This window comes from Chiloscyllium punctatum, chromosome 32, assembly GCF_047496795.1.
Source record: "Chiloscyllium punctatum isolate Juve2018m chromosome 32, sChiPun1.3, whole genome shotgun sequence".
Classification (NCBI taxonomy): domain Eukaryota; kingdom Metazoa; phylum Chordata; class Chondrichthyes; order Orectolobiformes; family Hemiscylliidae; genus Chiloscyllium; species Chiloscyllium punctatum.
Window position 1 is genome coordinate 69791431 of NC_092770.1, and position 15061 is coordinate 69806491.

Below are 15061 nucleotides of genomic sequence, written 5' to 3' on the forward strand. Positions count from 1 at the left end.
CCTCCCGGTGACTGTTAAGACAGCACAGAAGCCTGTTATCGGTGCTGAGAGTCTGAGAGCAGCGAAGGAAGCTGGGGAGCTGTGCCCCAAGCCTCGGAGCAGGAGAACTCAGGCTAAACGAGGAGACTGTCCTGAACAACATGACCAGACACCCCTGGGAGTGAGTGACCAGGATTGGAATTTAGGTACAAATGACAACTGCATGGCAGCTTCTCCAAAGTGGATGGACAGATGTGAGAGTGGCTTGGTTCGAGTTTGGTTGCAGTATGGTTCTGAGTGTTCAGCCTGTTGGGATTTGGCTCCTGGATGACAAACACTCAGACATTAGCCGCTGCAGGGAGCTGTGTACAGCAGCGCCCAGCGATCTCACTCACACCGAAACCCGGAAGTTGCGAGGTTATCGCTCAGCGGCCTGAAAAAGCAACAGGGAAGGGCTGGTTAAGCGGCTGTGCGTGTCCCTATCTATGGACGAGTTCAGATTCCATCTGCTCCAGAGATGTGAACAGGATGATTTAGAAAAAATATATAAAGCGACAGGGAACCCGCTCTATATCTCATTTGTTTAGGGAAATTGCGCAAAACCAGGCTGCTATAAACATTGATTTTATTTTTAGATTCCCTACAGTGTGGAAACAGGCCCTTCGGCCCAACCAGTCCACACCGACCCTTCGAGGAGTCACCCGCCCAGACCCATTCCCCTTAAGGACCCAACACAACGGACAATTTAGCATGGCCACATCAGCCGACCTGCACATCTTTGGACTGTGGGAGGAAACCGGGGCGAACCCACGCAGACACGGGGACAATGTGCAAACTCCACACAGTCACCGGAGGTTGGAATCAAACTCAGGCCCCTGGTGGTGTGAGGCAGCAGTGCTAATCACTGAGCCATCCTGCCAATTTATTTCTGTCTGGTATCTACAGGTACCAGAGACTGGACTCGATCGAACCAGTCAATACCAATACACTGTATGCACGTTTCTGAACAACTAGAAGCAACTTTCACATTATTTCGATTTCATTCGGAGCAAAACCACAGGCGTGCACATATCGACGGGTCAAACACCAAGGTTTGTGCTCATGACCGCTTGCCCCCTCCAGTGTTCAGAGATCTATTTTAAGGTCACATTAAGTAGCTTTAAGAAACAGAAAAAAAACACTGACTATATTTATGGGGTTGGAGTCAATGTCTGCCCACACTGCAAACGAAGGTCAAGTTGTAGCCTCATTCCTGCAGAAGGGCTTATGCCCGAAACGTCAATTCTCCTGCTTCTCAAATGCTGCCTGACCTGCTGTGCTTTTCCAGCACCACACTCAGGACTCTAATCTCTATCATCTGCAGTCCTCACTTTCTCCAAGTTGTAACCACAGCGTAACACTCATACATTTCTATTCCTGACTGACTGCACTAATAATCGGTGTTTAGGTCACAGACATATCAACGGCTTTTGTCCGAAATGTCGATTCTCCAGCTCCTCGGATGCTGCCTGACCTGCTGTGCTTTTCCAGCACCACTATAATCTTGACTCTCCAACATCTGCAGCACCCACTCCTGCCTATATCAACACTGAGGATAATTCAAACTTGTGTCATAAACATTTTTTTAAAAACTGGGAACCCGTGTTTAGCTGCCTGCTTAGCAATCTTGCTTTGTGGGCATGAATGCACAAATTTACAGAATTATCCTGGTACAGAAGGAGGCCATTTGCTTTCTGAGAATATTCATACTGCCAAACTCCTGCATTTTTCCAGTAACCTTGCACATTGTTTATTTTTCAAATATTCATCCAATGCCTCAATCTATCTTCCCTCCACCACACTGGAGGCAGTGTATTCCAGATGCTAAGTAGACACATTGTGAAAAATATTCTCACCTTGCATTTGCTTCTTTTACAAAACACTTTTAAACTATGCCCTCTGACTCCCAATCCATTTACCAGCGAGAACAGTTGCTCCCCATTAATTCTGCCCAGACCTCTCATGGTTTTCAAAACTTCTATCAAATCTCTTCTTAGCCTTCTTACCTGCAAAGGAAACACTACCAACTTTCCAGTCTTTCCTCAGAAATGAAGTTTCTTGTCATAGAGTCACAGAGATGTACAGCACAGAAACAGAGCCTTGCGTCCAACTTGTCTATGTCAACCAGATATCCTAACCCAATCTAGTCCCAACTGCCAACACATGGACCATATCCCTCCAAACCCTTTCTATTCATATACCCATCCAGATGTCTTTTAAATGTTGCAATTGTACCAGCCTCCACCACTTCCTCTGATAGCTCATTCCATACACATTCCACCCTCTGTGTGAAAAAGTAGTCCCTTAGGTCTCTTTATATCTTTCCCCCCTCACCCTAAACCTATGCCCTCTAGTTCTGGAGTCCCTCACCCCAGGGAAGACTTTATCTACTTATCCTATCCATGCCCCTCATGATTTTATAAGGTCACCCCTCAGGTTCCAGCATTCCAGGGAAAACAGCCTCAGCCTATTCAATCTCTCCCTATAGCTCAAATCCTCCAACCTTGGCAACATCCTTCTAAATCTTTTCTGAACCCTTTCAAGTTTCAAAATATCCTTCCAAAAGGAATGAGACCAGAATTGCACGCAACATTCCAAAAGTGGCCTAACCAATGTCCTGTACAGCCACAACATGACCTCCCAACTCCTGTGCTCAATACTCTTGACCAATAAAGGAAAGCATACCAAATGCCTTCTTCACTATCCTATCTACCTGCGACTCCACTTTCAAGGAGCTATGAACCTGCACTCCAAGGTCTCTTTGTTCAGCAACCCTCCCTAGGATCTTAACATTGAGTGTATAAGTCCTGTTAAGATTTGCTTTCCCAAAATGCAGTATCTCACATTTATCTAAATTAAATTCCATCTCCCACTTCTCAGCCCATTGGCCATCTGACCAAGATCCCGTTGTAATCTGAGATAACCTCCTTCACTATCCACTACACCTCAAATGTTGGTGTCATCTGTAAACATACTAATTATATATCCTATGTGCATATCCAAATCATTTATATGAATGACGAAAAGTAATGAACCCAGCACCGATCCTTCTGGCACTCTACTGGTCGCAGGCCTCCAATCGAAAAACAACCCTCCACCACCACCCTCTGTCTTCTACCATTGAACCAGTTCTGTATCCAAATGGCTAGGTCTCCCTGTATTCCATGAGATCTAACCTTGCTAACCAGTCTTCCATGGAGAACCTTATCGAATGCCTTACTGAAGTCCATACATATCACATCCACTGCTCCTCCCTCATCAATCTTCTTTATTACTTCTTCAAAAAACTCAATTAAGTATGTAAAACGTGATTTCTCATGCACTATGCCATGTTGACTATCCCTAATCAGTCTTTGCCTTTCCTAATACATGTACGTCCTGTCCCTCAAGATTCCCTTCAACAACGTGCCCACCACCGACATCAGGCTCACTGGTCTATAGCTCTCTGGCTTGTCCTTACCACCTTTCTTAAATAGTGGCACCACATTAGCCAACCTCCAGTCTTCCGGCACCTCACCTGTGATATCAATGACACAAATATCTCAGCAAGAGGCCTACCAATCACTTCCCTAGCTTCCCATAGAGTTCTCGGGTACACCTGATCAGGTGCTGGGGATTTATCCATGTTTATGTGTTTCAAGACATCCAACACTTTCTCCTCTGTAATATGGACATTTCTCAAGATGTCACCATCTATTTCCCTACATTCTGTTTACAGTCATAGAATCATAGAGATGTATGGCATGGAAACAGACCCTTCGGTCCAGGTCGAGCAGATATCCCATCACAATCTAGTGCCACCTGTCAGCACCCAGCCCATATACCTCCAAACCCTTCCTATTCATATACCCATCCAGATGCCTTTTAAATGTCGTAATTGTCCTAGTCTCCATCACTTCCTCTGGCAGTTCATTCCATACATGTATCACCCTCTGTGTGAAAAAGTTGCCCCTTTGGTTTCTTTTATACCTTTGCCCTCTCACCCTAAACCTATGCCCTCTAGTTCTGGACTCCCCCACCCCAGCGAAAAAACTTTGTCTATTTATCCTATCCATTCCCCTCATGATTTTATAAATCTCTATAAGGTCACCCCTCAGCCTCCAATGCTCTAGGGAAAACAGTCCCGTCCTATTCAACCTCTCCTTATAGCTCAAATCCTCCAAACCTGGCAAAATCCTTGTAAATCTTTTCTGAACCCCTTCAAGTTTCACAACATCTTTCCGATAGGAAGGAGACCAGGATTGCATACAATATTCCAACAGTATCCTCGCCAATGTCCTGTACAGCTGCAACATGACCTCCCAACTCCTGTACTCATTACTCTGACCAATAAAGGAAAAGCATACCACATGCCTTCTTCACTATCCTATCTACCTGTGACTCCACTTTCAAGGAGCTATGAACCTGCACTCCAAGGTCTCTTTGTTCAGCAACACTCCCTAGGACCTTCCCTTGAAGTGTATATCTTCCACGTCCTTTTCCCCAGTAAACGCTGATGCAAAATATTCGTTTAGTATCTCCCCATCACCTGCGGCTCCACACAAAAGCCGTCTTGCTGATCTTTGAGGGGCTCAATTCTCTTCTGAGTTACACTTTTGTCCTTAATGTATTTGGAAAAACCCTCTGGATTCTCCTTAACTCTTTTTGCCAAAGCTATCTCGTATCCCATTTTTGCCCTCTTGATTTCCCTCTTAAGTATACTCCTACTGCCTTTATACTCTTCTAAGGATTCACACAATCTATCCTGTCTATACATGACATATGTTCCTTTCTTCTTAACCAAACCCTCAACTTCTTTAGTCAGCCAGCATTCCCTACACCTACCAGCCTTTCCTATCACCCTAACAGGAACATACTGTCTCTGGACTCTCGTTATCTCATTTCTGAAGGCTTCCCATTTTCCAGCCAGCCCTTTACCTGCGAACATCTGCCCCCAATTAGTTTTTGAAAGTTCTTGCCTGATACCATCAAAATTAGCCTTCCTCCAATTTAGAACTTCAACTTTTAGATCTGATCTATCCTTGTCCATCATTATTTTAAAACTAATAGAATTATGGTCGCTGGCCCCAAGGTGCTCCCCCTCTGACACCTCAGTCACCTGCCCTGCCATATTTACCAAGTGTTGGTCAAGTTTTGCATCTTTTCTAGTAGGTACACACACATATTGAATCAGAAAACACACTTAACAAATTCCTCTCCATCTAAATCTTTAACACTATGACAGTCCCAGTCTATGTTTGGAAAGTTAAAATCCCTGACCATACTCACCCTATTATTCTGACAGATAACTGAAATCTCCTTACAAATTTGTTTCTCAATTTCCCTCTGACTATTAGAGTTTATAATACAATCGCAATAAGGTGATTATTCCTTTCCTATTTCTCAGTTCCACCCAAATAATGTCCCTGGATGTATTTCCGGGAATATCCTCCCTCAACACAGCTGTAATGCTATCCCTTATCAAAAACGCCACTCCCCCTCCTCTCTTGCCTCTCTTTTTATCCTTCCTGCAGCATTTGTATCCTGGAACATTAAGCTGCCAGCCCTGTCCATCCCTAAACCACGTTTCTATGATTGCTATGACATCCCAGTCCCATATTCCTAACCATGCCATGAGTTCATCTGCCTTCACTGTTAGGCCTCTTACACTGAAATAAATGCAGTTTAATTTATCCTACCTTGTTCTCTGCTTTGTCCCTGCCTGCCCTAATTGTTTGACTTCCTTCTTTTCTCAACTGTTCCACTTAAACTATTCTTGTGAATTTCTCCAATGCATTCATATTCTTTCTGTGATATGGTACTCTGCACTGTGCTGCAAAGGTAAGGTCACCATGGTCCCTTGAGACAGAAAACTGGTGGTGGTTTAACCTGAGCATTGCCACTCCTCAGTTGAAGCAAGTGGTTGAGGAGGAGAGTCCTTCATTGTAACCTCGGCTGGTACAGAAATCAAACCCACACTGTTGCCATCAGTCTGCATTGCAAACCAGCCATCCAACCAGCCAAGCTACCTTCCTGCTAGTATGTGATAAATGCAATTTATTGCAATATGTTGGCAGTTCAACCTGTAAACTGCAGTGGTCAAAAAGATAATTCAAAGTCCCTGCAGAAACCTTGTCAATAATCTCATTGTCTAGTTCTTGCCATATGGGAACATTAATAACTGCAGAACAGGATATAACTAGTTCACTGTTTTTTTTTATTTAAAAGAGTAAGAAGTCATGAAGTATGATTTTATCCCCATGAAAGTAAATTTGCCACATTAGTCACCTTACACGGGAGTGCCCTTGCCAAGCATAATGCATTGGGCTAGAAATTCACCTATCGGACAGTTGAGTTTTTAGATTAGATTACGTTCCCTACAATATGGAAACAGACCCTTCAGCCCAATAAGTTCACACTGACCCTACAAAGAGTAACCCACCCAGACCTATTCTCCTACCCTACATTTACCCCGACTAACAGTTGTGGGCGGCACAGTGGTTAGCACTGCTGCCTCACAGCGCCAGAGACCCGGGTTCAATTCCCGCCTCAGGCGACTGCCTGTGTGGAGTTTGCACGTTCTCCACGTGTCTGCGTGGGTTTCCTCCGGGTGCTCCGGTTTCCTCCCACAGTCCAAAGATGTGCAGGTCAGGTGAATTGGCCATGCTAAATTGCCCGTAGTGTTAGGTAAGGGGTAGATGTAGATGTAGGGGTATGGGTGGGTTACGCTTCGGCGGGGCGGTGTAGACTTGTTGGGCCGAAGGGCCTGTTTCCACACTGTAAGTAATCTAATCTAATCTAACGCACCTATCACTATGGGCAATTTAGCATGGCCAATTCACCTGACGTGCACATCTTTAGATTGTTGGAGGAAACCGGAGCACCCGGAGGAAACCCACGCAGACACGGGGAGAATGTGCAAACTCCACACAGACAGTTGCCCAAGGCAGGAATCGAACCCAAGTCCCTTTCATTTCATTAATTTCATTAGTTATTTCATTACCTACTCATCAGATCCAGTATCTGACATTTTCTGGAAGTCAATGGCCTTAACCTTCTTTAGGCCTATTTTCAGACATGAGGAGATAGTCATGATTCACTCCCATGTCTGCTACTCTGCCAGTGCCTTCGCCTTTGTCTTTCAGCCTGCCAGTGCAGACTCTGACCATCCAATCCAAAGCTGGGTCTTTGAAGATCAGATATCTGGCTAAAGGTGCCGAAGCTTGAATAACCATCTGTAATCTCTTCCAGAAACCATGCTGCAGTCATTGAAATAGTGATCCATTGGAAGGTGAGGACATGCAGGGAGGGGCACCTATCAGACAGATGGAAGGATGAATAATTTACTCTAAACCATAATACTCAGAAATGAAAATACTGGACCTCCAATTACACAAAGATAGGAGGGGAGATAGTGTGCCTGCCTCTGAGGCTGAAGGCCCAGGTTTAAGTCCCACCTGCTTCAAAGGTATGTCAAAACGTGTGTGTATAGATTGATGAAAAATATGCACAAGTTTGGATTTATGTATCTGAAGTGTCAGTTTTCACTGTTTTCTTTTTCCTCCGAGTCTTTGAGTGTCTGAATGCATTGTTGAATAAAGATGTTTGGGAAGTTGGCAAGATTTCTGTTGGCAGCTTCGTTGTTCAGGATGTTGGCAAAGAAAACAATGTGAATGGGGAAGCGGAGGATGGTGAGGGGATGGAGGATGGTTGAGGAGGAGGATAGTGAGGGATTGGAAGACGGTTCTGAAGGAGGAGATGGGGGAGATGGAGGATGGTGAGGGGATGGAGGATAGTGAGGAAGATGAAATGGGATGGGGATGGAGGATAATGAAGAGGGTGAGGAGATGGTGGAGGAGGATGGAGCTCTGTTCCTGGGTGGGGAGGGGATTAAAGTCAGCCTGAGGAGCTGGGTCTTTCCTGGGCATAGCCCACCCCCCCCCCCCCCCCCCCCATCGTCAGCACCCTGTAGCCTCCCCGCCATTACAGCCCATTCTCCGCCGCTGGGTCTCCCTCCGCCCGCCTCTGGCCCTGCCACAGGGTTCCACTGCCCCTGCCCCGGTTGCCATGGTGACCCACCGCCCGCCCCCTGCCCCGGTTGCCATGGTGACCCACCGCCCGCCCCCTGCCCCGGTTGCCATGGTGACCCACCGCCTGCCCCCTGCCCCGGTTGCCATGGTGACGATGCCTGTTTACCGCTGACGGACTGACATGGCGTCCCCTCTGGAGCGGGAGGCGGCCGAGTACCTGACGGAACATCAGATCCTGGAGCTGCTCGACAACCTGGTCAGCATGTTGCTGTACGAGCGGCCAGGTGAGTGGCTAAGGTGGCAATAGAGGGCCTTGGGCCCCGGGCTCGCTGGCCGGCATCGGCCCTGAGGCGGTCCCAGGGCCGCGACCCCAGCGGCTCCTGTCCCGCCCCCGCCTCATATCACCCTCCCCCCACCCCACATCCCCCTCCCCCCACCCCACATCCCCCACATCCCCCACCCCACATCCCCCACCGCTAACAGACCCATCACTGCAATCTCCTTCATTCCCCTCTCTCCATCACCCACTTCCCCCTTATTTCCATCCACCGCACCACCCCCTTATCTTCACGTTCCCCCCACTCCCCGGTGTCCTCCACGCCCCCATATCCCCAACACTACCTGTATCCTCACTGTCCCCTGTAAGCCCACCATTCCCCCACCCTGTATTCCCACCGTTCCCCCCCCGTACCCCACCATCCACCCCTCCATATCCCCACCGCCTCTTCTGTATCTCCACTGCCCCTCCCTAGCCCCATCAGCCCCATATCCCCACTGTCCCCAAGATTCTGTATCCCCACCGTCCCTCCCCCATATCCACACTGCACCTCTCCTTGTATCTCCACTAACAACCCCCCCATTCCTCCTTGTCCCTCCTCCCCATATCCCAACTGCACCCTCTCTGTTTCCCCACCATCCCCCCTCCCAGTATCCCCACCACCCCCCTCCTCTGTATTCCCACTGTCCCACCCCCCCATAACCCCAACGTCCCTCTCTCCATATCCCCACTGTCCCCCCCCCCCCCGTATCCCTACCTTCCTCTCCATATTCTTCCCATTTTCCCTCCATATCCCAACCATTCCCCCACAATTACCATGTCATCACCATTCCCCTCCTCCTCTAATATTGCCCATTGCCACATTCCCCCCCATCTATCTTCCCCTCCTTCATCCCATCACCCATTCCCCGTGTAACTCACTTCTTTATCCCTGTCCTTCCCATCCCCATCTTCCAAATTCTTTCCCCAACTCCAACCCCTTGCTCCTCCCTCCTGGCACCATCCAATCACTGACTTTACATCAGCGGGCTTATTTTCATACAGGAGTATTTATTAGTTTATTAGCAGCTTGACAGGATGAGTTGGGTTGATTGACACGTTTCTATGGTGTTTATAATTCTTTGTCATTATGTTAAAGCGACATTAATAAAGTGAGGATGGATAAATGCGTCAGAACTTCCTACATACATGTCCACATTGAGGAAAGACTGGGGTAATTTATAATCACTTAATGGAATAAAATCCTAAACTTATAAAGCTATTACCAATTAAAATGTTCAAAAATACATCTGAAACAAGAGAATGTGTAGGGTTACAGGCAGGAGGTATGGAATAACATCACAAATTGCTGCTAGTCAGAGAGTAAGTCTGGACAAAATGGGCTGAGTGGCAACTTTCTACCCTGTCACAATTCTGTGCAATATCTTTTCCACATAAGCACATCCTCAAAAATCAAGCAAAACTGCTTCATCTTCTGGAAAGCTACAGCTTGTCAAGTCCAAACATTAAACAAATGAAACTTATAAAATTAAGTAGTAATGTTGCTGTTTTATCTCATGTAGTCTGTCATTCCAAAATATTGTAATTGTACTGCCAGACGCTGAGTACTGTTTCTCCAATGCAGTGTCAACTCACAAGAGAGATGCAAGCCACCAACTGATCACCTCTCACAGCCCATTTCCAGTCAGGACCTGACCAAACCCAGGTTCGTATCAACAGGGGACCCTCTAACTTGTACATTGGGTGACCAAAGATCATTATACAGAAGTGGAGTCAGAATTGAGGAACTGCAAATTCTCAATGAACAAAAGTATAAAATATTGAAAAATCAGGGTCAGATGGTCGACACACCTATTTATTTTTGTAGTGTGAGATAAATCTCAGAGAATACAGTGATACATTGAACAGGAAATTAAAAGAACTGTTTTGCCAACTGTAATCATGCTGCTGTTTCAATTGAGGTTGTTGATCTATATAATGTAGAAATTTATTTTTTGTCACTTTTTGTATAAAATGAATAACATAGCTAACTGAACGACACTAATAACTATTCATTTTGCAGCAAAGCCATTGGAGTTTTTAGTACAGCAACTGGAAAAACTGAAGACTGCCAGAGACACTAAGAAGGACTATCCTTCCTTGTTTGATGAGTCAAATTTAGATGCTGTGTTTGGGATTTTAGATCCTACAAAGCAAGGACATGTAACTTTGAGGCAGTATAGAGAAGGTAAATTTCTCACATTAATTCACAAAGGATTTTCTGTTGTTGAGTATGGATTCTTTGAGATATGAAGCTCAGTTATAATTCCTTGCTTGGAATCATTTCAGCTTTGAAAACCCTAGGAATAAAGGATTTTGAAATGGACCCGAAGGGTGCTGAAGATGATAAAATAACTCTGGAAACATTCAAAAGAGAGGCGTAAGTACTGAATTCATTTTCTTTGTATTGCACGAGTAACTTCCAAACTATCCAGCAGAGTACAAATACTGACTTTTGTGCCATCCAGGAATGAAATTGTGAACATTTCTGATAGTGCTTTGGACAATTTTAATACCCACCCACTGGGGAATTGTTGACTTTTGTCTCCAAAGCTTGCAGATACTTGGGGCTGTCAGTTCTTGATTTTTGGACATATATATCTTTCTATTTCTGGAAATGTGACTTGTAATGCATTAGTTTTTGGAGGAACCTAGGTAAGGTTGATTTTCAATGGTATTAAAGAGAAGAGAAAACACAATCTAAATGAATGCAATGAAGTGACACAAATCTGAAAATTTTTGAAAATATGAAACTTACATATGAGCGTTGACTATAAAAACAAAATGTGGTTGGCATAAATGTTTTTATTCTTGAAGTACAGAAATATAGAAGATTAGTGAAGATAGTGTGACGCCTGACATGTTAATAGAGGAGGAAGGTTCTTAGATCTTGAAATGATACACGTGAAAAATAATATTTTGAGGAATTATTCAAAATAGGATTGTCTCCCCTCATCTTTTCCATTAGACACTGGCTGTTACTTTTGTGATTAATGCATGGTAATGACAGCCAAGGCTTCTTCGTGTGCACCTTTCATTACTCGGAAGGATAAATGATGTTTTTAGATTGGGAATACCATCAGTTACAACGTCTCTGACATGGCTGTTGGGTCAAATTCCTGGAACAATCTACCCAAAACACTGTAGGAAGTACCTTGACACACTGACAGCAGAAACAGTTCAAGAAGAAGGCTCGCAATCACCACCTTGAAGTGGCTTTGCCCATACCTTGAAAATAAATTAAAAGGATGAGATTAGATTCCCTAAAGTGTGGAAACAGGCTCTTCAGTCCAACAAATCCACACTGACCCTCCAAAAGAGTAATCCTCCCAGGCCCATGTCCCTCTGACTAATGTACGTAACACCATGGACAATTTAGCACAGACAATTTACCTGACCCACACATCTTTGGACAGTGGGAGGAAACTGGAGCGTCCGGAGAAAACCCATGCAGGCGTAGGGAGAACGTGCAAACTCCATACAGACAGTCACCTGAGGCTGGAATCAAACCCAGGTCCCTGGTACTGTGAGGCAGCAGTGCTAACCACTGAGCCACCATGCTGCCCAAGGTGTTCAGACCAGGATAGTTCCAAGGGGGTTGAGTAATGTATCAGTCATGATCAAATGACAGAGCAGACTTGATGGGCTGAATGTCCTAATTCTGCTCAGGTATCTTGTTGATGGGTTTCACCTTCACTTTGTACTGGGTTATCAATCACAAACCAAGTAAGCAGTAGGGACAATACAGTTGCTTTCCAGCCTCTTCACAGCAGAAATTGGCTCTGGCTTTCACTAATGATCATTATCTGTAGATGAGGATGGAGTCAGTTTAACTCCATTGTTGTCTTGTAGGAGTTTCCCACATCTGCTTTGCTTATGTAGAAGTAGTAGTCACTCACCTTGGAACTATAACCCAACAAGAAATCAGCACTGTAAACTGCAGAGACAAAATGGATAGAAAAGCAAGAAACCAAATAATAACTTGATGCATGGGCATTATGAATGGCAAATGTCAAAGTATGATTTCAAAACTGCTTTGTATTATTCCCTTCGATATCTATAATCACTTTATATATACTGTAAGTGGCACATTAAAAAATCCTCTCTGGCAAATTGTACATTTCGCTTTTTTCAGTTCTTGGATTCAGCTGAATAGTTAATATTTGCATGATTTATCTATGTTATAACTTTGAATTATAATTTGCAGTGGAAGCACTACAGTTGCTTTTCATACTTTCTTCAACTAAAGTAATATCAGGACCTTCATTTTGTTACAGTTAACAGTTATTCCCTAGAAGTAACATGAGAATTGGCCTGAAATGTATTATAATGACAGTAAAATATTCAACTTATGCTATTGTTGTCTTGTGAAGTACTGGAATTAACACACATGCAGTTAAATGGGAAAACTGTCTGTGATACCATGGTTCTCCACCGGGTTCATTGTTGTAGTTTTTCCAGATTGATTCTCTGATCACTATGATTTGATGTGTAAAAAGCTGAAGATCACACAGTTCTTACTATAAAAAAACATTTTAATGAAAAACATTTAGCTTTGTTGAATGAAGGGTGAATTAGTTTTTTAAACAGAATATTTAGTCCTAATTATTATTGAGCAACCTCTGTGCCCCCTCCCCCCAAAAAAAATCACAATTCTGGAAGGTCATTATCGCCATTTCACATTTTGCAAAATCCATAGATTTTTAAAGTTTTTTTAAAAACATTTGATATTTCAGCTTCTGTCTTAATCCCATTTATATGTCCCAAACTTTATGTTGCTTTTGCTCACTCTGACCTGATTAAAAAATAAATAATGATCCCATCTGCACTGATCAAAATTGAAATTACATCACAATAGAGACCTCTTTATCTTTGAGGCCAGTTTTCTAGAAATTTGAGCTTCCTTCACTATTTACTTTAAAATCTGACCATTACTTTAAGGAACCAATATTAGTTATGTTAATGTATGAGCAGTGTTCCTTTACAGTAAGTAGAAAGTCATTCTGTGCTTAGTACTCCTACCATTCTTGTTATCAGTGGGTGCTTCATTTACAAGTTAATCATCTCTTTAGCACATTCATGGTAATAATTCATGTGACCTTAAAGCCATGAAACTGTGCATTACTTTGCTTCTGTGATTAGTAATGACGCTATATAAATGCTAAAAAATGTCATGGTGTTATCATATGCATTTATGATTTTATCTTCAGGATGTTTTTTAGAAATATTACTGAAATAGATAATATGATATTGAATTATTATTTTGCAATAAACATCAGCAAATAACTGATCAACACACAAAAATGTGTCAGTTGTTTCGTTCCAGTTATGCATTACTTTAATGTACGGTGGCTCAGTTAGCACCTCATAGCGCCAGGGTCCCGGGTTCGATTCCAACCTTGGGCAACTGTCAGTCTGGAGTTTACACATTCTCCCCGTGTCTGCGTGGGTTTCCTCCGGGTGCTCTGGTTTCCTCCCACAGTCCAGGGATGTTCAGGTTAAGTGAATTGTCCATGCTAAATTGCCCATAGTGTTCATGGATGTGTAGACTAGGGCCGTTAGTCAGGGGAAAAAAAGAGCAACAGGTCTAAATGGGATACTGTTCGGAGGGTCGGTGTGGACTTGTTGGGCCAAATGGCCTGTTTCCACACTGTAGGGATACTATGATGATTGATTTTATGAATATGGAAATGAGGATCAGTGACACTAGCGGTCTGTCATCTATCCCGGAATGTCCAGGCTATGAGTAGCAAAGAGGAATCAAACTTGGTAATCATATTAAGTCGACTAAATATATCAATATTTTTGAGAAACTCTTAAATCTCTCATTTGGCATGTTGATCACTTTTTCCTATTCTTAACTATTCAGTTAGGTTATGTAAAGCAATGGTCATCATATAGAACTCAAAATGTCATTGTATTTAGAACTTGGAGCCTTGAAAAAATAAATTACAACATTTTTAAAATTTTCACGTCTTTCCAATAAAACTCCTCAAAACAGACCTAGCTTCAGAAAACTTGACTTGTGTACTGAAATAATATTTATTCATCTACATTTACTTTTGACCTTGTATATCATACTAAATGTGATGCTGTTTCAAATCTATTGCTATACTTACTTTATGTTTTTGTTTATATTCTCAGGAAAGTTGGATTAATGAACACTTGTGCCACATTCAAAACTGTTTAAAGTTGAGCAGCTTATTTTGTCTCCATTGACTTGTAGATTTACTAGTGACTATTTGAATAGCAGCAACAGGCATGCATCTGAACATGCTTAGTGTATAAAAAAATGTAGCCAGATAGTTTTGTTACATGTGTATACATGAATTAATAAATAACTATCTTGACTATGAAATTGATTTTTTTTTATCGATTTCTAATGATCATTTATCATGGACATGGTATTAACCTTGTGTTGTTTAACCTTAGAAGAATTCAGAAAGGAGCCTAGATTAGTCCATTTAAATTTTATGTGGCTGCATTTTTCTCTAGAGGTGGTGTTCCTGCCCCACCTGTAAAGATTAGGAGTGAGTCTGCCTCCACTTGGCCAGTTTTCCTCACAGCCATTTAGTGGTTGTTGGGTGGTTAATTGGTTAAAGGTGGGCCTTCTGCCCCCATTGGCCATAACATCTGGGCTAACAAGTCCAAACATGTGCAGGTCAGGTGAATTGACCATGCTAAATTGCACATAGCGTGAGGTGCATTAGTTGGGGGT

At 43.4% G+C, this 15061-nt stretch overlaps 1 protein-coding gene and 1 long non-coding RNA gene across 2 annotated transcripts; both read left to right on the top strand.

Moving 5' to 3' along the window:
- The first annotated feature begins 332 nt into the window (after positions 1-332).
- On the top strand, positions 333-7617 carry LOC140457810 (uncharacterized). The gene is made up of 2 exons (XR_011953368.1): positions 333-1070; positions 7249-7617. It is a non-coding gene; the product is annotated as an uncharacterized lncRNA (long non-coding RNA).
- Positions 7618-8137: 520 nt separating this feature from the next.
- On the top strand, positions 8138-14701 carry efcab10 (EF-hand calcium binding domain 10). Its single transcript, XM_072552645.1, has 4 exons — positions 8138-8311; positions 10367-10531; positions 10633-10723; positions 14488-14701. The coding sequence occupies exons 1-4, from the start codon at positions 8209-8211 to the stop codon at positions 14531-14533; spliced, it is 405 nt and encodes a 134-aa protein (XP_072408746.1). The 5' UTR covers positions 8138-8208; the 3' UTR covers positions 14534-14701.
- Positions 14702-15061: the final 360 nt, after the last annotated feature.